Raw genomic sequence first — 26,970 nt, forward strand, 5'->3', positions numbered from 1 at the left:
CTCACTTCCTTTGTTGTGCTCTGCCCTGTAAGCATGGCACTGTGTTAGTCACACGTTGCTCTGATGCATCCCCCACTCAAACAGCGGTTTCATGGTTGGCTTGCTCCATCGCTGGAGCCCGAGGGGAGGAGGAGCATCACGGTGGGAAGAGAGTATGACAAGGCAAAGAGGCTCACACCATGGTGGCCTAGAAGCAGAAACAGAGACAGAAAGCGGCAAGACACAAAGTATTTCTTCCAAGGAAAACCTCCCAGTGACCTACTTCCTCCAGTCGGGACTGAACTCCCAATATTCCCAATTGTCTACACTATCAAATATAGAATCCATTAATGGATTAACCTGTTCGTAAGGTCAGAGCCCTCATGCCGCAGTTACACCCCCATCTCTTGCCTAGGAATGTTGTTAGCTTTGGAGACCCAGCTTTCAGCGATAACACCTTGGCTGTGCTGTTTGCCTCAGCATTGACAATAGGCCTTGACTCTGCTATGCAGAGAGCAGTTCCTGGTGCCTTTACCACGGGTCCGTCTCTCTTTTCTCTTTTGTTTGCTGACTTTTCTCTGTCACATTTTTATTTCACTTATATATTTCAAGTTTTATAGAGTAATATTGACTTTCACAGGAGTGGGTGACAGCCCTGTGTGACAGCACACATACAGGTTTGTTCCCTCACCACTATCAATCAGACCACTGTTCAGTTCAAGCCCCCTCCAGAGCTCACCCTCATTACCTCTCGCTCGTCACACCCTTCTTACCCAGTTGCTGGGTACTGTCCCACCTTTTGTTAATCCAGCCTCTGCAAAAGGGTGTTCGGGCAGTTTCCAGTTGTTTCCGCTGCTCCTGTTCCTTTGCTTCTTTCTATACATTTAAGACCCACCATGCCAATGTCTATTTTTAACTCTTACTGGGCTTTGACTGGAATTGCACTGAATCTATGCATTGACCTGTTCTCTTTACTGCATCGTGTCCTCCAGCCGACACCCTGCACATCTTCATCGGTTTAGTTCTTCCTTTCATCAGAATTCTATGGCTTTTAGAGCCCGTACCCTGTGCATAGTTATATGCATTCCTTTTATACTTAGAAGTATTTTGAAGTGTTTTTGAATATTTGATTTCCGGTTGTTTGTCCCCGGTTTACAGAGTAGTGCTCGGCTTCAGTGTACTGGCCCGGTAAGCTGTGACCTTGCCGACTCACCTCCTAGCTCCACCTGTTTTCTGCAGAGACAGTTGTGCAGCCTGTGAACGGGTAGCTTTATCTCTCTCTTTCCTACTGCCCTGTCGCTTGTTGCTCTCTCCCAGCTGACTGTGAGCACTAGGATTACCTTTGCCATATTAAAGAGATGAGAGGGACGAGTCTTGCTTTGTGCCTGGCAGCAGGATGCTACCTCGCCACTGTTGTTAGCCCCTCGGAATGAACTCCCCCTTCTGTTCTGTTTGCAGAGAGCTCTTATCATGAAAGGATGTTGAATTCTGTTGAGTTTTGTTTGATACCTTTTCATAATCAATTGATGCGATTGTATGATTTTTTTTCTTCATCTTTACACTGTTAATATGATGGTTCTGACTGACTGGCAACGTATACAAACACACACATTCACACATGCTGGCCTCTATCAACTTCTTTAGCATTAAGGATTTAAAAATATCCGCCTTCTGTTGCATGGTCATATTTGAGTGTTTCCTGCTTTGACTCTAAAACTCTCTGAGAGTTTGAAAATCCATGAAAAACATTATTTTCAGGTTTATGAGGTATAAACAGGATTCTTATGAGGCCACTTGGGCTTGTATGATTGCATTTGTCTCACTTTGGGGCCAGCATCTGCTTCACCTCTATTCATCCTGTACCTCCTTCCTTTCTCTAGCAAGTGACTCAAAGTTACTGCCTATCTCAGAAGACAGTTTCTCCCTTTTCCTGGACTATGGGGGACTTCTTTATTTTTTTGTTTTCAGAGGCAGAGAAGAGGGCAGACATACTCTTTCTTTGGCACTGGGCAATCATCCAGCCTTTCCCATGCTCCCTTGCTCAGGATGGACCCCATTCCCCTCTGGTTTGAACTAGCTGTTCCGGAAACTAGCGCAGCTGTCATCTGGGACCTTCTTTTTCGGAATGGGAATCACAATCTTTAAATCAGGAAAAGGTGGGAGTCTGTTGGAAGCTATTAAAGGTGCTGATATTAATAGCCAACATCTATTGAATAATTACTAAGTGCCATGTGCAGAATCATGGCACGGATGACTTCATTAAATCCTCACCACAGTACGTGTGGTTGTTGTTGTTATTATTCTCTTCCCTGTTCACAGGTTAAGAAAGTGGAGACTTGAAGGCATTAGATAAGTTGCCAAGGTTATACCACTAATACACAGTAGATCTGGATTCCACTTGAGATGGTGGGACTGTAACCCAGTCAGTTACAAAATGACACAAATGTAGGAGAAGGTTGTAGGAAGAAGGAAGGTCGATGGTTAATTCCAACCAAGAGAGGATGTTTTGGGTGCCAAGTCAGGAAGGATGGCCTCTCTGCTTCATTGGCAGGGCCCCGGAACCTGAGTGAGAGCCAAGTAGTGGTGTCAGCCAAGTTATGAAGCAGAGGCCTTATGATCTCCAAAGGGGCCTGGGGAAGGTTCTGGGATGGAGGAGAAGCATATGGTTTCTCTTTGGGCAAATCTGGGAGTCATTGTTCCCCAAGGATCCAGTCCATGCCCAGCCCTACTAGCTTCTTTTGGGTGGACATGCAAAGAAAATGTGATTGGGGTTAGGTGGGGGCTGAATCTATCTACAGTATCATGATACTTCTTGAACTTCTTGGGAATTTTATCATCCCACCCCATTGGTTATTTTCCCCCTTCTGACTCTTTCCCTATAAGCAATATTCATAAACCCTATCATTTCCCAGTCTAGAAGCCATGTAAACACTGCCGCTTGCCTGCAACCAGCAAGGAGGTGTGAGAGGAGAACTGGAAAGAGGCAGACCTGCAAGGCTGGCACTTGAGAACTGTGGGTTACGTGACAAGGGAGTGTTGGGTGCAGATAACTTTCAGCTCAGAATATCAGCCCTCAGCCAGCGGCACAGCGTAGGGTTACTCTCTGCACTTTCCATCCAGTGCTCACACCCCTCCCGCCTGAAGCATCTGACACACTCGTTAGGCAGTTCAGAGCCAGTTACTCAGCATTGGCTGTCATTTCTGGCACTGGCCAAGCCCTAGCACTTAGTTCCTATGGCCCAAGGGTCTCTGAAGCTTTCCCCGCCCTTCCAGGTCCTTCCCCTTTCCTTCTGATGCCTCACACCTGCTGACTCCTTCCTGCTCCTGTTCTCACATTGCTTGTGAAGCAATGTCCCCTGGTCCCAGGCCAGAGGTAATTGTCCCAGCCTTATGTCTGTTTTGCATTTCTTGGGTGATGTCATTATGAAAGGACTGAGACGCTTGGCATTAAGAGAACCAGGCTTCCCTGGCTTATCTCTCAGTTCTATACTTCTAGGAAGTAAAACCTGTTTCGTGTCTGGGCCTTGTCCATAAACTGGACTTTGTACCCACAATCACACACTATGTTACCATGACAAGTTTTTCAAAGGCACCTGAAATGAGACGCACAGGGTCCTTGTGATGATGCCGAGATCGCATGAACAGAGAGAGGGAACCAAGTCTCTGTAGAAGTGTGGCTATTTCACATGAAAGAGAAAGGATGCGGAGAGCCTTGGGCTTCAGTTAGGATGAGTGGGAAACACCCCTGCCAGGAGGAGAGATACTGGAATGGTGAGTGCTTAAGGACCAGAGGGTTTGCAGATCAGCTGGGAGGGAGCCGTGCTTCTCATTGGCAGTATGTGTGATGTGCTGTTTCCAAGAGAATAAAGCAACACCTATGCATTCTACCAGGCTGATGGCAGGGAGGTGTGTGTGAGAGAGATGCCTGACGTTGTGCACAGCTGCAGTGAGTGGTAAGACTTAGAAACCGAATTGTCTCGGGCCACCTCTAGTCCCCTTAAGGTCATTTGTTCTACACCTTTCTGTTTGGCGTAGCATCCTTGTGGCTATCAGGCAAGAGTCTTTGGGGGATAGACGAGCAGATCCCTAATTTCCACCCACTCAAAGGCGGAGACTGCCATCAGACAATATCAGAAGCCTGCAGCTGAGACTCCCCGCTCAGCCGTAACCCACTGATGTCCCCATCCGTATCTTTGAAAGATGCCTGACTTAGGGTTTTCTTTGTTCTGCTGTTATAAGAACATCATGGAACTGTTGCCATACTGGGATGTGACATTTGGGGTGACCTGGTCTGTGTTCTAGAGCTATGGCTGCTATTTTTGATTCCAGCATAAATTCCTATTCTCTTTGAGGTAAGAACTGGTTTTGCATTGACACACTTTTTGTCTTAAAGAAAAATAAGAAACCTTGCCCACTTTAGAGGTGATGTTCAAAGCCTGGGTTGTGCCTTGCTTTCAACTCTTAGCCTAGGGAAATTTGGTTCTCTTAACTCTCATTAAAGTTTTCATTCAGATCTAACATAAGTTTTTAAATCAAGTTTTCCTATAACTTAAATTTTACTCTTGAATCCCAGGAATATTGGCATCATTGAAAAAGAGATTGGTTTCAAATTGAATTTGCACTTCTAGGAGCAAAACATTCTAGAAATATATCTTAGTCATTGTGCTATTGCTGTAAAGAGACACCATGACCAAGGCAACTCTTATGAACAAAAGCATTTGATTGGAGCTAGCTTATGGTTGCAGAGGTTTCGTCCATTATCATCATGGTGGGGAGCATGGTGGCATGCAGACATTGGAGCAGTAGCTGAGAGCCACATCCTGATCTGTAGGCAGAGGCAGAGAGAGCCAGGGCCTGGCATGGGCTTTTGAAACCTCAAAACCCACCCCCGAATGACACACTTCCTTCAACAAGGCCATATCTATAAATCCTTCTAATTCTTTCAAATAGTGTCACTCCCTGGTGACTAAACATTCAGATATATGAGACTTCAGGGGCCATTCTTAGTCAAACAAACAGAGGGTGTAAGTGAGAAGACACCGGGGGAGTCAGGGATTGGAGATAACCTCAAAGGCCATTGGTTTTCTCCCACACCTGCCTGCTTTCTGAAGACAGGCCGGCCGGGTCTGTGGAGTCAGGCTCAAGGCTCTGGGTTATACAGAGATAGTTAGAAAAATGCCTATAGCTAAACAGGCAAAACAAACAAACAAAACCCTGTATTCTCTGGTTACAGGAAAGGAAGAACATAGTTTCTGAACTTAATAATGAGAATTTTAGAGAATTTTAATACCAAAATGAAATCTAAGTCCCTTAAGTAGGAAATATTTGAAAACTAGTAAGATACATGTTGGGGGGTAGAAAGAGTAGAAACTGTGGAGAGAGGAAAATTCAAGGCATGTGCAGATAGAGCCAGTAGTCCAAACATTCCAGAGCCACAGGTTCAGAAGGGCATGAGACACGTAAAGAGACTGGATTTCAGACAAAAATATATGGCTATTTTCACTGAGAATGAACTTATAAATAGTTCATGGGACTTGAGGGTAAATAGAAAATCTCTCAGTTACTAATGTAATGTGTAAACTAGTGTGTTTTATGACGTCATCCAGGAATGGTGGTGGTGCTGTTGCTGCTGATGGGTAAACATGGGAGCCCAGGCAGGGACATGAATGTTTTGTTCTGCGTGAGATGGAAAGCCGCTGCAGGTCGTGTGTGAGGTGACATGTCTGGGTGGCAGGTGCTCTGCTGAGGGTAGGAGCACAGAGCTCTGCTTCTGCCTTCCAGGATCCAAAGGCTCCTTGGAAGAGTGCCAAGAGACAAGTCTAAAAAGATCAAAGAGACAGTGCAAGTCAGGGTCTGGAGGTGAGCTCCTTGGTGATATAGAACATTTGGGCTGGTCCCTAAGGGCCTTGGGCTACAGTGAGTTTGAGTTGAATTCCCAAGAGCAGTGGGAAGACAGAAAAAGAATAATGTGGAGGAGAGTGGCATGGCCAACTGCATGCCCCTGGTAAAGGTCACTCTCGCTGCTCTGTGGAGGAGGGCAGGGCAGCAGGCGTGGGAGCTTGCTTTACCACACAGCCCGTAGGGGACAAAGCAGGAGCCTGGGAGGGAGGGGCAGCCTGGAATGGGACAGGGAAAGAAGCGCCATCTAGTCAGCAGAGAGTTGTACCACTGCATGATATAACCTTTTACAGGGTAAGAAGCAGGCCCGGTCTCACCTGTATCCTGCAGCATCGACGGGAGGCTCATCCTGTGTCTCCAAGTGAGAAGCACGGTGCTTATGTGTTCTTGGTGTGGATAGCAGGTGTACGTGCAGCTTAGACAGTCCATTGATTCTGCTCTTGAATTTGAAATGCAATTTGAAATTCTAAAAATGAAACATGAAAACTGTGTGATGGCAAAACGCCTCGTTCTTGAACAGCGTGACTTAGGTACCATTTGGAATGCAGAGAACGCTGTGTCAGACCTGGTGCGGGAGAGTGGTTTGTTTCCCTCTTAAGGATATTTCAGTCTCTCTCCTGGATGCAAAGTTCCCTGTGTTCTACTACACAAAAAGCCTGGCAGTGGGTACGAGGCAGTGCTATTCTAGCTGTCCTAGCGATCCAGCCTTGGCAAAGAACTACTGAGGCTGCTGAGACCTGTCTGCCTGAAAGTCTGCAGATGCTGGGGTAGCCGAGGGCTGGGGTAACGTGCTGGCCCATGTGCCTGGGAACCTGTGTACTCTTCATCAATTTAACAGCCATAAGGGAAAAGCCTGAAATCTGACATCTGCACGAAAGTGAATGGAATTGGAATCCTTGGGTTAAGCGGCAGGGGTTGGGGGTGGGGACAGACTCAGAAACACAAACACTGCTTGTACAAGCTTTGTTTCAAATGCAGGAACCCAGATTTAAATTTGCCTGTGTATGTGAGGATGGGTCATAAAATTACAGAAGACTTCATCAGAAGTAGGTAGAGACTTGAAGGAAGGGGGAAGAGGATAAAAAGAAGATGTTAATGAAATATCTGTGGTCTGAAAGCAGAAAGAAAGCTATGGGTATGGGGGAACCAGAAAGAGAAACTCAGGAGGGCAGGGAAGAGAAACAGGAGAGGGGCTGAATAAGAACAAAACGTGTATGAACATGCCATAATTAAACCTTTTACTTTATATGCTAGCTTGGAAAAAAATAAAATGATTGGTTTTAGATAATCTTCGAAAGAAATGCCTGGCTTGGTCTGGGTCAAGCAATGACTTTTTCCCTCCTCCTACATGAATACATTTTATATTTATCAAATCCATTCCTCATTCCCCACCTTCAGCTTTCCCCAAGTTTGTCCCATCTCCATCTTCCCTCCAGTTTATGTCCCTCCACCCTCCATAAATAGATAGGTGATAATAGACAGACAGACAGACAGATGATTGATAGAAAGACAGATGATAGATAGATAGATAGATAGATAGATAGATAGATGATAGATAGACAGACAGATAGATGATGGATGGATCTATTGAGTCCAATTAGTGTAACCCAAATATAAGTGTAGAGCTGTCCGTTATATCTTGGGATCCACCCCCATGGCTGAGAACCCTGACTTCTTTCCTCTGGTAGCCATTGACTACCTGTAGCTTCTTACCTCGAGTGGGGCCTTGTGATTTCAGATTGGTCTTGAAAGTCTTGGGTGGCACCCACAGCTGTTGAGAGCTCTTGAGTACAACTGCCCATCATGGGTGGAAGACAGTTTGGCGTCAGTCCTCCGGGAGCTCTCACAATTTTTCCCCTCTGGGAGACCTTCCCTGAGCCTTGGGAGGAAAGTGTGATCTGGATGTCCCGTTTAGGAAGAAGAACTCTACTGATGCTGATTCTCTGCACTTAGTCTCTCGTTGTTCCCTCTGGTAACCTCCCTCCACTACAGAAAGAAGCTTCTTGTGGCTGAAGGGATGGATGGCTCAGTGGTTGAGAGTACTGGCTACCCCTCCAGAGGATCTGGATTCAGTTCCCAGCACCTATGTAACCATTCACAGCCCTTTGGAACTCCAGTTCCAGAGGCTCTGACACCCTCTTCCTGCTTCCCCGGGTTCTAGGCACATGCTTGGTACACAGACTTGCAGGCATACACATAAAATAAAGACATCAATTCCTATTTTTGCTTCTCTGATGAGAGGCGAGAAAACCAGACCCGTTTGTGCCAACCTTTTTCACACACGCCAGTGTTACCCAGAGGCCAGAATAACAAAGGGAAGCAAGGAGGTGCAGCAGAGGACATATGCTTCAAAGTTTTGATCTAGACTGTCACTCCCCTTCCCCAAATAACAGCTGAAGCACTGCTGGTTCATTTATTGGAACTGCAAAGGGACATGGAAGGCTTTTATAATCTGTCCAAATCAGAGCCACCAGCTCTCCAATCTTGCTCCTACCCTTGGCTCTGTGTTGCTGGTCATTTGATTTTGGTATTTCTAATCTTCTTATCGGTTTGCCTCCGGCTTTCAGCCTCTTTATCCGAAGAGACAGGCTTACGTGTCTACCTTTTCTGTGGTTCCTAGACTATTATTTCCTTTGAAGCTTACAGTAGCAAAGTGAGTGGACCCAGGCTCTGTGTGGACTCTGACAGATTTTTGCTCCCAATCACATTGTTAACAGGCAGGAGCCAGGGTGGCCTTTGCGATGATGGCAGTATGGGGGTTTCAGACAATGTGGGAGCTTGTTTCCATGGAAAAAGTGTCCAGGGTTGCTTCTTCTCCCATGCTTATGACTTTAGTAAAGTTATCAATAGCACGGATGGGCCCAGAGTTAAAACACCAGTGGATATTTAGGAATCTTTCCTCCTGCTTCATTATCCTGTAACCATGGTAACAAGGATTCTGAGGGTTGTAGATTTAAAAAAAAACACTATAGTTGGAAGGTTGACAAATATTGTATCGTGAGTAGAAATGATTGTCTGTGTAATGTGATCTTCAACATGTGAATGAATGTGTCTTTTTGCCTAAAACCCACTAAGTCTAAAGATATACAGCTTTATTTTATCAGATGCTAACAGTTCTTCCCTGGCCTGGCTCACAGAGATCAGGTTGACAGGCGCCTTGTGAACGGCAGGAGCAGGAGAGCCCTCTAGTGGGAAATTACCAGGGCACCCAGGAGCAGGAGAGAGTCAAGAGAGAAGGAATGTTTACCAGTGTACTGTGTTCATTTGCCAATCTGCCATGCCAAAATCACCAGGCACATACCGAGGCACATGCTAAATAAGTAGTAAAATTACAACCATGATGTCAAAGCATCATTCCTCGTGGCCCTCCCCTGAAACATCTGTAAAGGGCAAAATCAGAGAGCAGGGATGGATGTCTTTAGGCAATAAAAGAAACTGAGGGGCCAGAAGGAGATGGTTTAGCAGTTAAGAACACTGGCTGGCCTTCCAAAGGACCTTGGTTTGATTGCCAGCACCCACATGGTTGATCACAAACCTTTGTTCTCCTGTTCCAAGAGCTATAGCCCCCTCTTCTAACTTCTGAGGGCACCTGGCAAGCATGTGGTACACAAACAAACGTGCAGTCAAAACACCCATACATACAAATAATAAAAGTCTGAAGTGGGTGAGGGGACCCTTCCCCGAGGGGTGGTAAGGGATAGGGAGTGCTTGCCAGCATGGGTGCTTCTCAAACCGGAGATTGCAAATCTCGCTCTTTCCCAAGATCAACGTTGGATAGGACCGCCACTGCTGTTGTTTTCCTTGTATTTAGAGAATTGTAGAGCACTCCTTGCCCCCTATCCCCAGCCATAATGAATAACTGTGATTGTAATATCAAATTTACATGAACCGTCTTATCCCTCTTGCCTAGGGTCCTGATGATTTTACACATTCGGTTCTAAATGACTTTGATTTTAATGGCTTATACAGAACATTTCAAAACCGTGTTGTCTAAGAAATAACCTTGTTGCACAAGTGTCCTAAATGCATTTGTGCCATGACTATATTTATTGAATGATTTAGAACTGGGGCCCCTGGTCCACTGCTGTGTTACTGACCATCGTCCATGAGTATCTCTAAAGGGTTCACAAAGGTTGTTTCCAGGCAATGAGAACCAAACTTTGGAGTTTGTGCCTTTCAAAGCCTGTTGTGTCTAACCCAAGCCAGAGTCACTGGTGGGAATGTGGACTCCGTGTGATCAGCCCAGAATACAGGGGCCTTTGCTTTCGTCTCTGGCACTGCACAGCCCAAGGTTCTCTCCGGGGAATCTAACCTCTCTCTGTCAAATCAGACATATTTCTTAGAAACAATGTCTTACAACTACTAGATCCAATTCAGTCATTCACACGATCAATCAATCACTCACCCACCCAGTAAATGGAGTTTATAGTCCCAAAAATATACCGTGAGCCCTGACTCCTTATCTTCCTAATTCTCTGACCCTTGGGGAACCCATTCTCTTGAGGGTCCTAGTTCTCCCCGGGCTACAAGATCATACCTCCCGCAAAACCAGCTTGCAGAGCCTGAATCTGCTTCAGCATAAAAAACAAAAACAAAACAAAAAACCAACCAACCAACAAACAAAACACAGTGGCCCACTTAGAACCTGTGAGCAGGTCGAGGATGCAAAACTGGAAGCCCAGGTGTGTGAAGGGGATGTGATTTGGGGCTCCTTGAGACCATCAGAACCTTGTGCTCTAGATGGCCTGGTATAGACCACCTAAAAGAGAGCCTGTTTAATGTCCCAGGGAGAGAGGTGTGGGCATGACATAAGATTGTACATAGTTGTATGGGTGTGCTTGGCTTTGGGAATGAGGCAGAAGTGGCAGAACTCCTGTAGGAGAGACGTGCAGCTGATGGGGACGTTTTGTTTCTCTGCAAATGCTGTGTCTGATGACTGTCAAATCCCAATTCCCTTGCAGGTCAGTACAGATGCACCCAGCTTAAGGAAAACAGACCTGAAAGGTCGGAGTGCTTTGTTGGCTGATATCCAGCAAGGAACGCGCCTACGAAAAGTCACCCAGATCAATGACCGCAGTGCCCCGCAAATCGAGAGTAAGTGAGCAACTCAACGGAGCCTGCTAGGAGCCCATGGTGGGGTGGAGAGAGCACAGACAGACACAACACTGGCTGGTCTGCATTTCAACCCATGTACTCTGAAACCACCTCAGACACGCTTAAAAGAACAGGCCACACCATGGGCAAGAGAGTCAGACCTTCCTTTCCAAAAGTCCACAGCTGGTAGAGGCTAGAGTATCTTTTCAAAAGCAAAACAGCAGGAAAAAAAAGCTAAAAAGAGCAAAACCAAAACCCCTTCATGAAAGGTAGCATTTTAAAATTGATAAAATGCACATAAAAAAATTCACCATTTTTAAATGTCTCATTGGGTGTCATCAGATAACATTCACAATGCTGTTGCAATCCATCCCTCTTTTTTGTCAAGATTGCAAAAAGTTAACATCTTATATCCAGAACTATTGGTAATGATAGGCATTATTGTGACATCATATATTTCAAAATGATGGCAATTCTCAAAAATAGCCCTGTAACAATTATTGTACCTCAATAACCCATCCCTACGGGTGTTAGTGCATAAAGACACACATTTTAAAAGAATTATTTCTATTCCTTTTAGTTATGTGTAGGCGTGTGGGAGTATGTATGCGTGTGCACATGGCTGTGGATATGTGTGTGTGAGCGCCTGCAGAGGTCAGAGGCATCAGATCCTCTGGGGCTGGAGTGGCAGCAGGTTGTGGGTACTGGGTACCGAATTCAGGTCTTCAGAAAGAGCAGTGCACGCTCTCATAGCTGGGCCACCTCTCTAGTTCCCAAGACAGGCCCATTTTATTTTTTTTATAATATTTACTTATTATGTATACAATATTCTGTTTGTCTGTATGCCTGCGGGCCAGAAGAGGGCACCAGACCCCATTACAGATGGTTGTGAGCCACCATGTGGTTGCCGGGAATTGAACTCAGGACCTTTGGAAGAGCAGGCAATGCTCCTAACCTCTGAGCCATCTCTCCAGCCCCCGACAGGCCCATTTTAAAAGGAACATTGTCAACACTGATTTCAGTAAAGATCTATTTCTGATTAGACTAATTGTCTAATTGGCAAGGCTTGATTAGCAGACCGATATTGTCCCGCCCACTGCCTAATCACACCAGATGAGTGCCCACATGATCTCCAGAGCAATCTGGCCACTCACCCAACCAGCAGACACCACGCCCTGATTGCTGTGTGTTGACCTTAGCTTTCGCCTTCGTTACTTTTCCACTGCCCTGACAAAACACCATGACAAGTTATAGAAGGAAAGGTCCATTTGGGTTTATGGCTCCAGAGGGGCGAGACTCTATGATGGCAGAGCAGAGACATGGCAGATGGAGCTGGAATTCCTCTAAGCACTTAGATCTTGAACCACAAAGAGGAAGCAGAGAGAAAACTAGAAATGGCTGGAATCTTTAAACTCTCAAGCCCCACCTCCAGTGGCATACTTCCTCCAACAAGGCCACTCCTCCTAAATCTCTCCAAACAGTGCCATCAGGGGACCAAGTGTTCAGATACCCGAGACTGTGGGAGACATCTCGTTCAAAGCGAGAATCCTTGTCTAAGTTGAGTATCTTCTGAGTTTCTGTGCTTGGTAACCACCATATCTGGCAGGCGGGGGTTAGTAATATTCACATAGGACATTCTGATCCATAAATAAAAGAAAAACTGTGCAGGGAAGCAGGCGCTACTTAGGACCTGAAAGCTACGCAGCCACAAAGGGAAGTCCCAAGACAGAAACCCCTGCAGACCTTTACTTCCTGTTTGATGCTCTGGCCAATTCTTTGGCTAACAAATTAAAATGTCCAAGTGAATTAAGCCTGGGCTTTTGCGGGGTGAAGGGAGCCTAGACCTTTCAATGTCAAATTGAATTTTCTAATTTGAGCCGTGTGTGGTCAGCACTGCGGTAGGACTGGAGAGTGTAGCCCACAGGCATAGGGGACATGCGGAATGAAAAGGGTGGCACTGGCCTGGAGTGAGAATGGCCCACTCAGCTGTCCAGACTCATCTTCTTGCCTCTTCTCCTCAGGCTCAAAGGGAACCAACAGAGACGGAGGAAGCACTAGCAGCAATGCGCGAGGAGGAAACACACCCCCCGCCCTGGGAGATCTCTTTGCTGGTGGCTTTCCTGTGTTGAGACCAGCAGGCCAGAGGGATGTGGCAGGTAAGGAAGGGCCCAGCCTGGTGACCTGGTGGTCTTCCTTTATGCTCTCAACAGGCAGGACACGTGGCTCATAAGTAGTTGTATAGTATGAATCTGTGTGTTTGAGAACTTTAACTCTGGAAGTTTCTGAGCACAGACTTGTTCTCTGAGAATCTTCTAGAATCTCACCTATTTAAGTTTCATCATCCTAATTGAAGAATGACTTGTTGAGCAAAGGTGTCGTGTTAGACAGAGTGCCCTTCACAATTGCCATGCCAGTGATATGGACCCTCGGGCTTCATGTTGAGTTGGCTCTCCACTCTCCATCACCATATCGATTAGACACTGCTGGTTGCCCAGCTGTAACAATGTAGGCACTTTAAACATCTAGTAGGAATGTATGATAGTCTTAGCTAGGCTCTCTGCAAATCTGCAGAAGGCTGTCTAGGGCCTCACCATGTTGGATCTCAAGAAAGAAGCAAGATGAAAATGATCTCATGATCTCTCTCTCTCTCTCTCTCTCTCTCTCTCTTTCTCTGTCTGTCTCTCGCTCTGTCTCTCTCTCTGTCTCTTTCTGTCTGTCTCTCTCTCTCTCTCTCTCTCTCTTTCTCTTTCTAGGCAGCGTTTCTCTGTAGCTTTGGAGCCTGTCTGGGAACTAGCTCTTGTAAACCAGGCTGGCCTTGAACTCACAGAGGTTCACCTGCCTCTGCCTCCTGAGTGCTGGGATTAAAGGCTGTGCCACCACTGCCCAGCATGTGATCTCTTGAGACTGTCCTGGGCTTGTCAGGAACTAACTTAGAAGCGCTACTTCCTGCTCCCTTCTCTAGGTCACAGCAAGCAACAAGCCCAGCAGGGACAGAAAAGAGACTTCACCTCTCGACGTAACACCTGTGCTATCTTCTAAAATGGCACGGGTGGGCCTGGTTCAATCACCGAGGCCATTGGGGGGCCTACAGCAATAATTTATGCTTCAGTGGGCATTCAGTATTTTAAAGTCATCGAGTTAAATATTGGACAAATAGACTGCTGCTTTGAGGGGTAGAAAGGGTGTTTTGCTTATTATTGCCTTGGAGGAGGACAGCTCCTGCTGAGAGACACCTTGTGGCTGTTACTTGTACAGCCTCACAATGGCCCAACATAGTTTGCTACACAACTGCAGGGACATCAGACTTGTGAGGCCCACATGCTGCCCTCGCACCTGGACTTTTTCCTTCCCATATTGCTGGTCTAACCTAGAATGTGTTTCACTTCCAGGTGGCAAGACAGGGCAGGGCCCTGGCTCCCGAGCGCCTTCTCCCCGGCTCCCCATCAAAACTATCAGTGGCCCCCTTCCTGCCCCTGCATCTCCCAGGCTGGGCAATGCCTCAGAGGTGCACGGCTCTGCCAGACCCATCCCTCCTCGCCCTAGTATGCCTGCTCCACCGCCTCCCACGCCACCGCCGCCCCCACCTCCACCTCCACCCTTGCCCCCTGCTTCGGCCTCCGCCATCAAAGCCCCATTGGTGTCCCCACCTGTCCCTCCAACCAAGGGGAATCCCTCTGTGGTGGCACACCCTGTACCCTGCGCACCTCCTCCCCCTCCGCCCCTGATCCCACCCCCGCCCCCGCTGCCCCCAGCTGCAGTGCTCAGTGACAAAGCAGTGAGGCCCCAATTAGCCCCATTGCACCTGCCGCCCATCCCACCCCCACTCCCTCTCCTCCCACCCTGTGGGTACCCAGGACTGAACACAGAGCCCAGCAGCCCTGCACAGGAGGTACGGGAGCCTCCAGCCCCTCCTCCACCACCACCACCTCCTCCGCCACCACTCCCAATCTATGCCTCTTGCTCCCCCAGGGCCGCTGTGCCCGCGCCCCCTTTGCCAGGCTCCAACAACAGCGGCAACGAGACTCCTCCCCCACTGCCCCCCAAGTCCCCAAGCTTCCAGGCGCAGAAGGCCTTGCCCACTCCTCCGGGTGTTCCTGGCCCTCAGGCCATCCTGCAGAAGAAGCGACGAGGCCCAGGTAAACAGTCTTCAGCGTGGTCTTCTTGGCAGGGCTTTCCCAAACCTGGCCCCTCTGTAGGACAGATGGAAGCCACTGATGAGGGAGGCTAGGAGCCCTGTCTCAGACTCTGCAGAAGGTACCAGACAGATTCTGGCCTTGATTGGTGTGTGTGTGTGTGTGTGTGTGTGTGTGTTAGCTGTATGCCATGAAGCAACCACTTAGCCCCTCTGTGCTTTCTTCTCTATAACATAGAATGGCAGGCAGATGTCTTTCTCTCTCACAGTATGTAGGGTACTTGACACTGGTCTGGGTCTAACAGGTAGTGTTTCTTCTTCAGTCAGCCTGACTCTGGACATCCTCCCTGGGTTGGGTGCAGCCAGTTTCCAGAACTAGGGCTCAGGTTCAGTTGTCTGAGTGATGCCTGTCTGGCTTCCAGCTGCAGTGACAGCCCATCCCACTGGTACACGGTCTGCATTCTAGCAGCTTCTCCAGCGGACTCAAGAAAACAGGCTGTGGATTGAGCCAAAGTAAAAACTAATTCCTTCCCGGAGGACAGAGGATTGTGAAGGAAGCACTTGTGGTAGAGAGTGCACGCACACTGAGGGCTGTGTGCAGCAGAGACAGTATAGGCACATGCTCTCACATACACACATACACACATGCAGAAACACGTAACACGTGAACACACAGCAGCACACATCTGTTCATACAAGTACACTGATACCCATCCCACTCACACGTGTAAATCCATCTCACACACACTACTTATACTATATACACATATGCATACACACAGGTCCGTCATACATATACACACACACATACACACATACATATATATGTGCATACACACTCCACATACCGCATACATACATACATACACACACATGCTCCACACATATTTACATAATCCATGTACATATAGACAGATATTATAAACATAAATATCATATGCACAAGCACACCATACATGTCTGCACATTATATACAAATATCTAGGCACATGCACAGAAGGTTTCTTAAAGGTATTTTGGGATCTGTAGACATCTGAATTCAAATCCTAGTCCCCCCACACACACATGTAAGGGATGCTGGTTAAGCAGTGTTTTATAAATAACACAGTTTTTCACATAAGATTGCTCAATGGGGGCCTGCATGTGGCTAGGCTTGTGGTGCATGACTTGCTTTGTAGTCCCCTATGGGCAGCATCCTATCCAGTAAAACAACAGAGCCTTACCCCCCCCCCCCACCTCCTTCAGCAGTCTTGTTGGGGGTGGGGATTGTGTAACCCTAGTGCTTCCCTCAGGTACCTATAGAGAAGAGAGCAGAAAGGGAGAGGAAGGAGGCGGTGGGGGGGGGAGTGGCTGGGAGTGGGGAGAAGACTGGGAAGGGGAAGGAGGCAGGGATTGAGAAAGGTTGGAAGCCCTGAGGGTGTGCCAGAGGCTGGATGGTGCAGATGGGGTGCCCTTCACCTGGTACTCTGCTACTTGCTTCTAGATTCAAGCCCCCTGGCATAGATAAGCCATAGGCACTTTGTCTTTGAGTATCTACAAAATGAGGGTGCTCCTGCTTCAGCCCAATGGGAGGTGGGGGTGTGAAAGCAGAGGCTCCTTGTAGTTCACCAACACAGGTCATTGCGAGGCAGTAGAACATGGCAGGTTCACTAGGAATGGGTAGCAGTGGACACCGGTACTGACGCACCAGAGACATGGCGTGAGGCAGCAGAATGTGGGTTAGAGATGCCCCATGAGGCAGCAGAAAGCAAGGTGAAGGAGAGAGCCTCTCACCTCCACAACCGGGAACGTGTGAGGAAGAAGAGTGGGGTGAGTTGGGCTCCGGCAGGCAAGAAGGTCTTACCCAGGCTGGAAGGAGAACCAAGATTTAGAGCTCCCCTCTGAAGGTCCTCCGTCTGACCTCACTGGGCACTTGCCTGTAGGACTCCCTTCCAGTTCCTTTTGCTCTGCAGTGGGTCCCTTTCTGGGGCTATGCCATCTGACCACGAGGTTTATCACATTGTTGATAGTATAGTGGTAGCTAAGGTCGCCACACTGACTATATCATACATTTTAACTCATGGAATCTTTTCAACCACTCCAGAAAATGTTTGCTGGTGTTATTTCCATTGTATGGATGAGGAAACAAAGGTACAAATATATAGACTGGTATTACTTCCGTTGTATAGATGAGAAAACTGAGGTACAAAGAAGGTATGTGACGTGTGCCAATTAGCCAAACTGTGATTCAGTCCCAACCAGGTTGGCTCCAATTGTTGCCCTCTTACTTAACACATTGTTAAAATCACATAAAGTTAAAATCTACTGTCCCACTTCTGGGTGTGAATGGTCTCTCTCTCTCTCTCTCTCTCTCCTCTAAGGAACCAGTGGGGGGAAGCTAAACCCACCTCCAGCTCCGCCTGCCAGATCGCCCACCACAGAGCTTTCCAGCAAAAGCCAGCAGCCTGGCGGCCAACTGCGGAATGGAAGCCAGCACGTGATTGGTAAGGACCCCGCTTGCAGAGCAGGCTTTTTGCACCCCTAAGACAGACAAAGGTTCCCCTGCCCACCCAAGGTGGGGCTGAACAATTGACCAGCTCCCCACGCTGTCACTGTAGTATCTATTTCTCAGTGAGCAATGGATAGAGGAACACAGATAGCCTTCAGGATCTGTGAAATAGGGACTTGCCCTCCACGTCTTCTGGCTAGGTCTAGGACCCACTGTCTAGCCATGTGAGTCAGATAAGAGGGAGAGAAGACATCCAGCACTCACCCTGTTCATGCAGATGTGCATACATCTCCATGGAGAGCAGGGCCAGAAACTGAAAAGACCACAGTGGCTTGGATGAGGGGAGGGAGCAAGAGGGTGTCTGGCCAAGCAGGAGATTGGAAGGAAGCCACTTGGGGTCCTCAAAAACTACATCCCTTCCATGTGTTCAGTTACTGTCAGGTCGGAGAGGGGCCAGGGCCCTTTGCTCATCACCAGAGCTCAGGGCAGAACCCATTTGCTTGGGAAGCCAGGCCTCACAGTGGACACAGCCAAGCTGACACGTCTCTTTCTCTTCTAAGCCTTCCTTGGGGAATTCAGCAGGTACTCTTGTTGGAATCCCAAACGAGGTCCATTGCTAGCTTTTTCTCCCGACTGGAGCCTTCTTCTGTTTCCTCAGTGGCTCCCTTAGGCAAGCAGAGGATCTTGGGCACAGTAAGGGGCAATAGCTACACTTTGCCTCTGCTGCATCCTCTTGTCCAGCCGGGAATACTTGAAAAGCAGGTGGACTCCTGGAAAAATAACCCTGCCATGGAAACCCCTGCTCTGAGCAGGCGAGCAGTCAGCAGGGGATTCAGTCAGCGTGACCTGTGCGCCTCTGGAAACAGTCACACTTGGGTCACAGTAGCAACCTGAGTAAACGCCACTTCCCATGTTTCTCACATGTGCAGATGACTTCGAGTCTAAATTCACGTTCCACTCCATGGAAGACTTTCCCCCTCCAGATGAATTCAAACCATGTCAGAAGATATACCCCAGCAAGGTCCCCAGAAGTAAGTACCACTTTGACAAGACCCTCCATAGTACAGAGCACCCGCAGACAGCTGGGTGACTTTACTGCCCCACAGCAAGGATACCGTGCTATGCACACTTTCAGACTTAAGGGCACGCATTGATCCTGCTACCTAATGTTCACTTCCAGGCTTCTGTAGAACACCAGAGTTAACTGGCATCCCTTTGGAATTGCTAGAATGAGCCTGCGCCCTTTCCTCCCCAGGGTCTTTGGCTGGGAGACTTGGCACCCAACCAGCGGAGGAATGGGACATGGGTTCTTTGCATTAATAACTGGAAAAGAGCCCCCATCAGATTCTGGCAAAAAATCTTGAAATGGACAATGTCCAAAGGCCAGTGGTTCTCAACCTTGCTGACACATAGCAATGACCAACTTTTTAAACTCCTGGAGGCCGGGCTGCATGTACTTGAGTGAGACCCAGATGTTAGGGTTTCTGCACTCGGCCAGCCATCTCCAGAGCACAGCTGAGGTAGAAACTCATAGCCCAGGGGCTCTTCCTCCCGATTTCATTGCTTAGGCTGGCTTCTAGAGGAGGCTAGATGGAAGCCTCTTAGGGCCAAAATAGCAGGAAGGCCAGAGAATCCTGAGAGTTGGAGAGATGACCACTCAGGGATTCTGCAGCTATTTAGCAGTTCTTGGCGGTGCTAGGTCATTCAGAATGGCAGAAGGCAGGAGAGGGCAGAAGCGGCAGCATGAGGTTGAATGTGTCCTTAGCCTACCACCGAAGTGGGGGCAGAGCCACTTGTGTGTGCACTCAAAAGGAACAGTACATGTTTAAAGCTAGCCCAAAACCAGAGTCCAGGAACAGCGGACTCTGTGTACCGGTTCCTGCAGAGGGCCTGGCAAAGTCCCTTCTCTGGGGTTCAGCTCCCTGGGAGCTGAGGGGTATGTCTGCTCTGCTCAGCACAGAGAAGCTATCAGCATCTCGGCAACGGCATGGACACAGCTCTCTCTGCTGGCTGCGGGACCTCACTTTAGACAGAGGGGCCTGGTGCGCCCTCTGAATGAGAGTAATTAGAAAGGAATGTAATGGCCCCAGAAGCCAAGCCTTCTCAAGGTTCTGACAGACTGTGAAAACCAGCTGTGGGAGAAAGTGAGCATTGTGTCTGCCTAGCATCCCTTCTCAGGCGGCATGCTCGTGAGCTGGCAGGTGGCAGCAGGTCCACTGTGAGCACAGAGGCCACAGTGAGAAGCCAGGTGCCCAGGCTTGCCCCACACTCGGAAGCAGGTGGGTGTCTTAGTTAGGGTTTCTATTGCAGGGGTGCATGGGAGCCCCGTGACCAAAATCAACTTGGGAAGAAAGGGTTTATTTCATTTTCACTGCCAGGGAATCTGTCCATTGTTGAAGAAGTCTGGCCAGGAACTCAAGCAGGGCAGCAACCTGGAGGATGGAGCTGATTCAGGTTCTGGCGGGAAATGCTGTTTACTAGCCTGTTCTCAGCCTGCAATGCTATAGCACCCAGGACCACCAGTCTAGGGGGAGCAGCACATGCAGGGCTGGGCCTGCACCACCAATCACTAGTTAAGAAAATGCTCTACATCTTAACCTTATGGAGGCATTTTTCTCAATCAAGGTTCCCTCCCCTCAGATGACTCCAGCTCACATCAAGTTGACAGAAATAACTAGGCAGGACAGATGAGTGACATTTGTCTTAATGCCCAAGAGTGTAGATGATTAGAGAACACCTCAGTTAACTGATGCGAGGCCTGGAATTTTGCCAGGGAGGAAGCGTGTAGGGCACGGGCCTGGTGGCAGAAGTTAGAGATCCAAAGTCCTAGAGAGAAAGCCATGTTTCCATGTGGGCAGGAAAGCATCCAGACTAAGGATAGCGCAGACCAGGGGAGAGCTTGACAGTTCAGGTCTATTTCACAGTCATCAGCGTCCGGTGGCATGTCAGGGCCCAGTGTGTGCCTGGCTCAGGTGGCACAGGACTCAAACTGGCAAATGCCAGAAAATGGCAGCTGTGGCCTTGTCCTGCAGAGTGACCTTGTGTGGTGTGCACAGGTAACAACTGGATGAATATGTGAGTTCTTATTCTTAAAGACAGGGTGGGGCTCATGTTGATCATTCAAGTCCTTCAGTGACTTAGGCCCCACATCTTAAAGGCTCCCCCACCTCCCATTTGGACCTTTGGAGACATTCCAGATCCAAGCCAGAGCATGACCCATCGATTCCTCTCATTGGTCAGAGTCCTGTTTAAATAACAACATGGATGTAACCAGCTAATGAACTGATAACAAAGTTGGGTATAACTACACAGCGGGATAGAGTTCAGCTCTAAAAAGGAGCCGTGCAGGGACATGGGACCTGGATGCACTTGAAAATGTTGTGCTCAGTGAATCAAGACCACAGTCCACTTATATGGAGTGTCAGAAAGGAGCAAGACCACAGAGATGGGTAAAATAGTGGCTGCCGGCGAGTAGGGCTTGGGGAATGGGGAGTGACGGCTGGTTGGTCTGGGCTTCCTTTTAGGGCGATGGAAATATTCTGCAGCTAGCTAGTGGTGATGGATACACTTAACATTTATAAGTGCACTTATTATCGAATTCTGGGAGAAGCCAAGGACTCCGACTTTATTCAGATTTAGGTAAAGGAATTTAGTCTTCCTGCTAGCAGGACAGCGGCCTTTGGCACAAATAGCTTGTCACGTAGAAGGGGGAACTAAGGTGGCGCTTTTAAAGGCCCAACATCAGAAAGGTGTGCATTGCAACTATCCATGGGTTCCACAGCTGGCTAAGGAAATTGTTTTACTTCCCTCAGGCGTTTCTTACTTTCCTGCTATATAGTAATAAAAGACCATGGCATTCCTTTCCCGTGGTGATCAGCAGGTTTCACGGAAGCAAAGGCAGCTGTCAAAGTCTCCCAGCCCTTTATCCTATTTTTAATCTCACCTGCAGGTCACTAGGCCCTCCCAGGTGTTCCAGAGCTAAAGGTCACCGGGCCTTAAGAGGTGCCTGGCTCCAGATCAGATTGCTTTAGTCATCACAGGGGACCTGTGTAAATTATTTCCCAGGTCTAATGACTGGGATAGAGTAGTTCATTCTGGGCAGGCAAAAACACAGTGTCATCAGGTTAGGACTGACTGTCACAGCCCCAAACATGCAATGTCACTAACGGTGTTTTAGTTTATTAACATGTATTCAAGAGAGGGGAAAAAACTAATTTTTTAAGGAAAAGTACTTAGGTCACAAATGCTTATTGTCATTATAGCCATAAGAAAAGTCACTGTTATATCAGCAAATACTTGCTGAGGTTCTCACCCACTAGAAAGGTCTAGAGGTGAGTCCCTCACATACCCAGGGTAGCCACTAAGTGGTGGAGGATGGGGTGGAGACACCACACATGACATCTTATTCCCATGTTCCATCACAGTCAGTTCAGTGGGAACGTGGCTGATTTCAAATGGAACTCTGCTCACATCCCAGCCCCTCAATTGTAAGAAAAATAAAACATGAAAGACCTTATCTAAACCGAGTTTAAGCTTGGCCTGTTACGTGTGATCACATGGCTATCCAAGCAAACTTCAGAGCGATCCTCATCTTGGAGAACCAAAACTCTACACATATTAAATAATAACTCTAGACTTCTTCCTACCCAAGCCCCTGAAACCACTATTTGATTTATTTTCTCTATGATTTTGAGCATTGTAAGTGTCTGGTATGGGTAGAAGTATATGCTATTTGATTTTTTTTTTTTGCTGGCTTATTTCACTTAACAGAATATCCCAAGGTTCACCCATGTTAGAATGTCCTTCAGTAGTCTTGTAGTCTTGCAGATTGACATATATACATATGCATATATATCACATTTCATTTATCCATTTGTCCATAGTTGACATTTGAACTTCTTCCACATTTTAGCAATTAAGAATAATGTTGCTATGCACGTGGGTATTTAGAGGTCTCTTCAAGACTCTGCTTTCAATTGATTTCCATATATATATCCCAAAGTCCAATGTCAGGTCATATGGGAAATTGTTTTTCATTGTTTGAGGACCTCTACCATACTGTGCTCCGCAGCAGTTCAATCAGCTTTCATCTTCACCAGCTGTACACAGTGGTTTCAATTTTTCCACATCCTTACCAAGACATCTTCAGTTTTTAATTTTGCTTTTGTTTCTTCCTAGCCACTCCAGCGAGTGCCGTATGAAGGCTCGCTGTTGTCCAACTCTTACTTTAGAGGCTACTCTTGACAAACCATCCAGTTATTTCCCTGAGTTTCAGAATTCCTCACCACATCGCCGAAACTTTAACATCACCAAGGGGTTCATTTCATAAAACCCAAAGGATTGAAGGCCCCAAGTCCCTGATACTCAGTAGGAAAAGCGTGTGGCCACTGGTCATATCCAGTTCCACCTTTGTAGTGACAACGGGGTAGGATCCTTAGCACCCTTGATAATGCTGTTAGCCACACCCTTGCTGAATTGACTTCTAGTCTACTGCCGTCCCACGATGCTATCTTTTCTGGGCAAGCCTTATGCCTGCGAGACCCCAAGCATGCCGCTCTGCCTTTGCAATTGTCTCTCCTCCCTCCAGCTCCTTAGCTCCCCCACTCCATCTCTAGTTCCGCTCCTGTGTCTCCTGCTGGGCTTTCTGCCCCCTCAGCCATGGCAGACACTCTGTCATGGCCACTCCTGGACCTCCAGGTCACCATTACTGGACCTCCACACTGCCATATCTCATAGTGGTGTTAAGGATGGCTCAGCACCCCCTTCTTCCAACAGTCTCCTTCCCTTGTGTTGTGTGATGTTTTACTCTTTGGACTTTTGGGGAGGCAGCACCCAGATCCCAAATAAAATCACACATGGAGGCTTATTACTTATGAATGCCTGGCCTTAGCTTGGCTTGTTTCTTACCAGCTTTTCTTTTTTTTTTTTAATTTCTTTTTTGTTTTTTATTTGTTTTTTTCTTTTGGTTTTTCAAGACATAGTTTCTCTGTAGCTTTGGAACCTGTCCTGGAACTAGCTCTTATAGACCAGGTTGGCTTCAAACTCACAGAGATCCACCTGCCTTTGCCTCCCCAGTGCTGGAGTTAAAGGCATACACCACCACTGCCCTTAAATTAAGTTATCCCGACTACATTTTGCCCTTGGGTTTTCCTTTTCTTATTTCTGTATATCTTTCACTTTTACTCTGTGGCTGGCTGGATGACTGGGTGGCTGGGTGGCCGGGTGGCTGGGTGATTGGCCCCTGCATCCTTCTTTCTTTGTTCTCCTGTTTGCTTCTCATTCCCCTTCTCTTGTTGCTCCTATTTATTCTCTCTGCCTGCCAGCCCCACCTATCCTTACTCCTGCCTCGCTGTTGGCCATTCAGCTCTTTAATAGACCATCAGGTGTTTTAGACAGGCAAAGAATCACAGCTTCACAGAGTTAAACAAATGCAGCATAAACAAAAGTTACACGCCTTAAAATAATATTCCCCAACACTGCTGCACCCAGACTGCTCAGCCATGTTCTGTTGTCCCATCAAAGGCAGCAGTCACCTTTGTCTTCTCTCTCTTCTACTCCCAGAATGGGGCCAACCACACTCTCAGTGAATAATGGTTGGGTTGAAAAATAAAAAAAAAAATACCCCATCTCATATACACTGCTAAATACCTACAGAATGAAAATTTTGGAAATAGCACCAAATTCCTCAGTGAGATTAAATTATTTACAGTATAGTCACCATGCTAGAACTCTTATGACCATTAAACCAAGTGTATTGAATATTTGGTGATGCTACCATGTCAGCAAAAACAGCCCAAGCAAGACTGTACAAAAAGAACATACAATATTTTTACAAAAATGTATTGATTTGCTGGCGGTGGTGGCACACGCCTTTCATCCCAGCACTCGGGAGGCAGAGGCAGGCGGATCTCTGTGAGTTCAAGACCAGCCTGGTCTACAAGAGCTAGTTGGAGGACAGGCTCCAAAGCTACAGAGAAACCCTGTCTCAAAAAAAAAAGGAGGAAAACAAAAACATACAAACAAACAAAAGTATTAATTAATGCACTCTGTGGTAAAGGAGGACATGAAACTAGAAGTAAACCAAAATGTTAAATGTGGGGAATGCTGCTTGCCTTTCATTCTTTACTATTCTGTCCAGGTTTTTATAATAAATGCACATTGCTATCTGATCTAAAACTAATTTATAGGAAGAGAAGATAGAATTAGCCCAATTGTGGTCCATGTACCTATACAGGAGGAAACAGGGACCACTGCAGGTAGACTAACCCAGCTCAAGGGCCAAGTGGGCTGACCTCTTGAGGGGATCTAGTTCCTTTTATGCCAGCTGACACTGTGGCAGTGACAACTGGGGAGCGTGGGGAAGCCAGGTGTGCAGTGTTGACAGTGTTGACAGCCTTCCAGCCCAATTTCTCCATATACCGCTAGGAAATAAAGGGGCCGGGCCATGTCCCCACCTGGTGGCAAAAACAGGCTAGGGCCCAGGTTCTGTGCTCTTTGCCCCTCATGGTGCCGCCCTCTTCGCTTTCCTGCGAGGCTTAGTTAGTGCTGGGCCCGTGACTGACAGGTCTGGTCTTCACAGGAGCCACTTTTCCCAAACACATTCAACAGTTCATGCAACTTGCTCTCCCAGGCTGGTGTTAGCACATCTAAGAGACTGCCTTAATGGCCGTCCAAGTTTGTCAACCCTCTCTGCACCCTGGCCGGGTCCCACCTGGCCATCCCCCTGTTGCCTGTAAATGGATTTGACTCATATTATGAAAGCATGGCTGTGCTTAGAACAAGAGAACAGGCACGCTTGGTTTGCACATGACCGAAAGTGAGGCTAGAAGCCATCAGAGGCTCTTGGTCCAAGCACAGATAACCTGTAAGCCCAAGGTCCCACTGCCTTTGTATCCACAGCTATGGGAATGGCAGCACATTGGCTTCCAGTACAACGGGGACATGAGCTGGGAGGAAAAGGTGAAATACATTTCGTATTATGAACGGCAGAAACAACGGCCCTTCCACTGAATCTGAAATGCCCACCACGTAGATGGGAAGTACCGTTACAGAGTTACCCCAGAGATTGCAGTGGTACCTCACAAGGCAAAATCCCTCTAAGGTGCTCTATCAATTCAGAGCATCCTGACTCCCCCTGAGCAGTCAAGTTTTCCTTGCAACCAGATGTGATTTCATAGAGAACCTGATTTTCCTCCAGCCTCCCTGCTCTGATCAGCTTGTGGAAGCTGGTGGGAACTGCCTACCCATGATGTCTCTATTGCTAGCTGGTTTTTTGGTGAGATAAAATGTTCCCAGAGGCAATGGGTGATATCTAGAACGCTCTGGTGGTTACCAGCAGGCCTGGGCTTGGGTAAGGCTGCCACAGTCACTGAGTGAGTAGAGCTGAAAAATATGGTCAGTGTTCCACGGTGCAAGGACAGACCTACAAGGGAGACCAAACTGATCAAAATGTTAGTAAAGGCTGGACCGGGAAAGGGATGCCTAGTGAAAGGTTTATCTCTAGCAGATAGGCCATTTGTAAAGCTATGGACCGCAGTCGGTGAGGCTGCCCTCCACATGGAAGTACATCAGGGCTGTCAATGTCTTGGTACTTTTTCCTTCAATCAGTGAAGAGCTAACATTCTATCTCTTATTTGCTCCAAAACACCTTTATTCTTGACCAAGGACAATCCCTGGTTAAAACCCTGATGAGTGTTATGTGCGTTTCAGAGCACTTTGCAAAGGACCCTTGAAAGTTTGCCTTATCCTGTAAGACGGCCACAGTACCAAATATACACACTGTGGAAAACTTCAAAAGTGTTGGAGATTTTTTTTTAATGGTAATTCTACTACCCAAGAGGGAAAGTTGCTTATTGTGTTTTTGATGGATTTTAAAAACCTAAATTTTTCTCTCCATACAATTTCACCTCCCCAAATCATCTCCATAAACATTCAAGCAGCTGCTTGCTGCAATATATTGTCACCCTAAAGCTCAGCATTATATCCTATGTGATTTGTATGATACTGAAGCCCAGCACATCTTGGAGATAAACTTACATGTGGGAGCTTCACTAAATGGAAGCCTGAATCGTGTCAGCCGATAGTACCTGCGCAAGACTTGGCTTGTCACAACTCAGAAGTGTGCCCACAGGCCGGGTACATGCCACTCAGGAAGGCCTCTTCACACAACACGGCCTGTGGCTCCCTGAGCCCATCGTCTGTGACACAGAAGATAGGTGGAAACACACAGTCCGGAGCCAGAAGGCTGAAGGTTTCAGGTCGGGCTCATGTTGCCTGGGGATCCTCTGCTGGTATTTTAAGTGCTGGTTTAGCAGAAGTGTCTGCACAGGGTACAGAAGCCCTGGGCCAATTGATGGTGAGATCACTCTTATTTCTCTCA

The 26,970-nt window shown here is 47.5% G+C and overlaps 1 protein-coding gene across 2 annotated transcripts in view; it reads left to right on the plus strand.

Moving 5' to 3' along the window:
- The window catches only part of Wipf3 (WAS/WASL interacting protein family member 3), an 80,864-nt gene that overhangs the window by 48,407 nt on the left and 5,487 nt on the right, over window positions 1-26,970 (plus strand). The window contains exons 3-7 of one of the 2 annotated variants that reach the window (XM_041640386.1): window positions 10,839-10,971; window positions 12,993-13,127; window positions 14,361-15,107; window positions 17,464-17,586; window positions 18,521-18,622. In XM_041640386.1, coding sequence (XP_041496320.1) covers window positions 10,839-10,971; window positions 12,993-13,127; window positions 14,361-15,107; window positions 17,464-17,586; window positions 18,521-18,622 — 1,240 coding nt within the window. The remainder of the gene's footprint in view (window positions 1-10,838; window positions 10,972-12,992; window positions 13,128-14,360; window positions 15,108-17,463; window positions 17,587-18,520; window positions 18,623-26,970) is intronic. The other variant, XM_041640387.1, reaches the window with a different exon arrangement.

The sequence above is a fragment of the Microtus oregoni genome, unplaced genomic scaffold, assembly GCF_018167655.1.
Source record: "Microtus oregoni isolate MIOR12 unplaced genomic scaffold, Mior012 000062F_ref0000492, whole genome shotgun sequence".
NCBI classification, from domain to species: Eukaryota; Metazoa; Chordata; class Mammalia; order Rodentia; family Cricetidae; genus Microtus; species Microtus oregoni.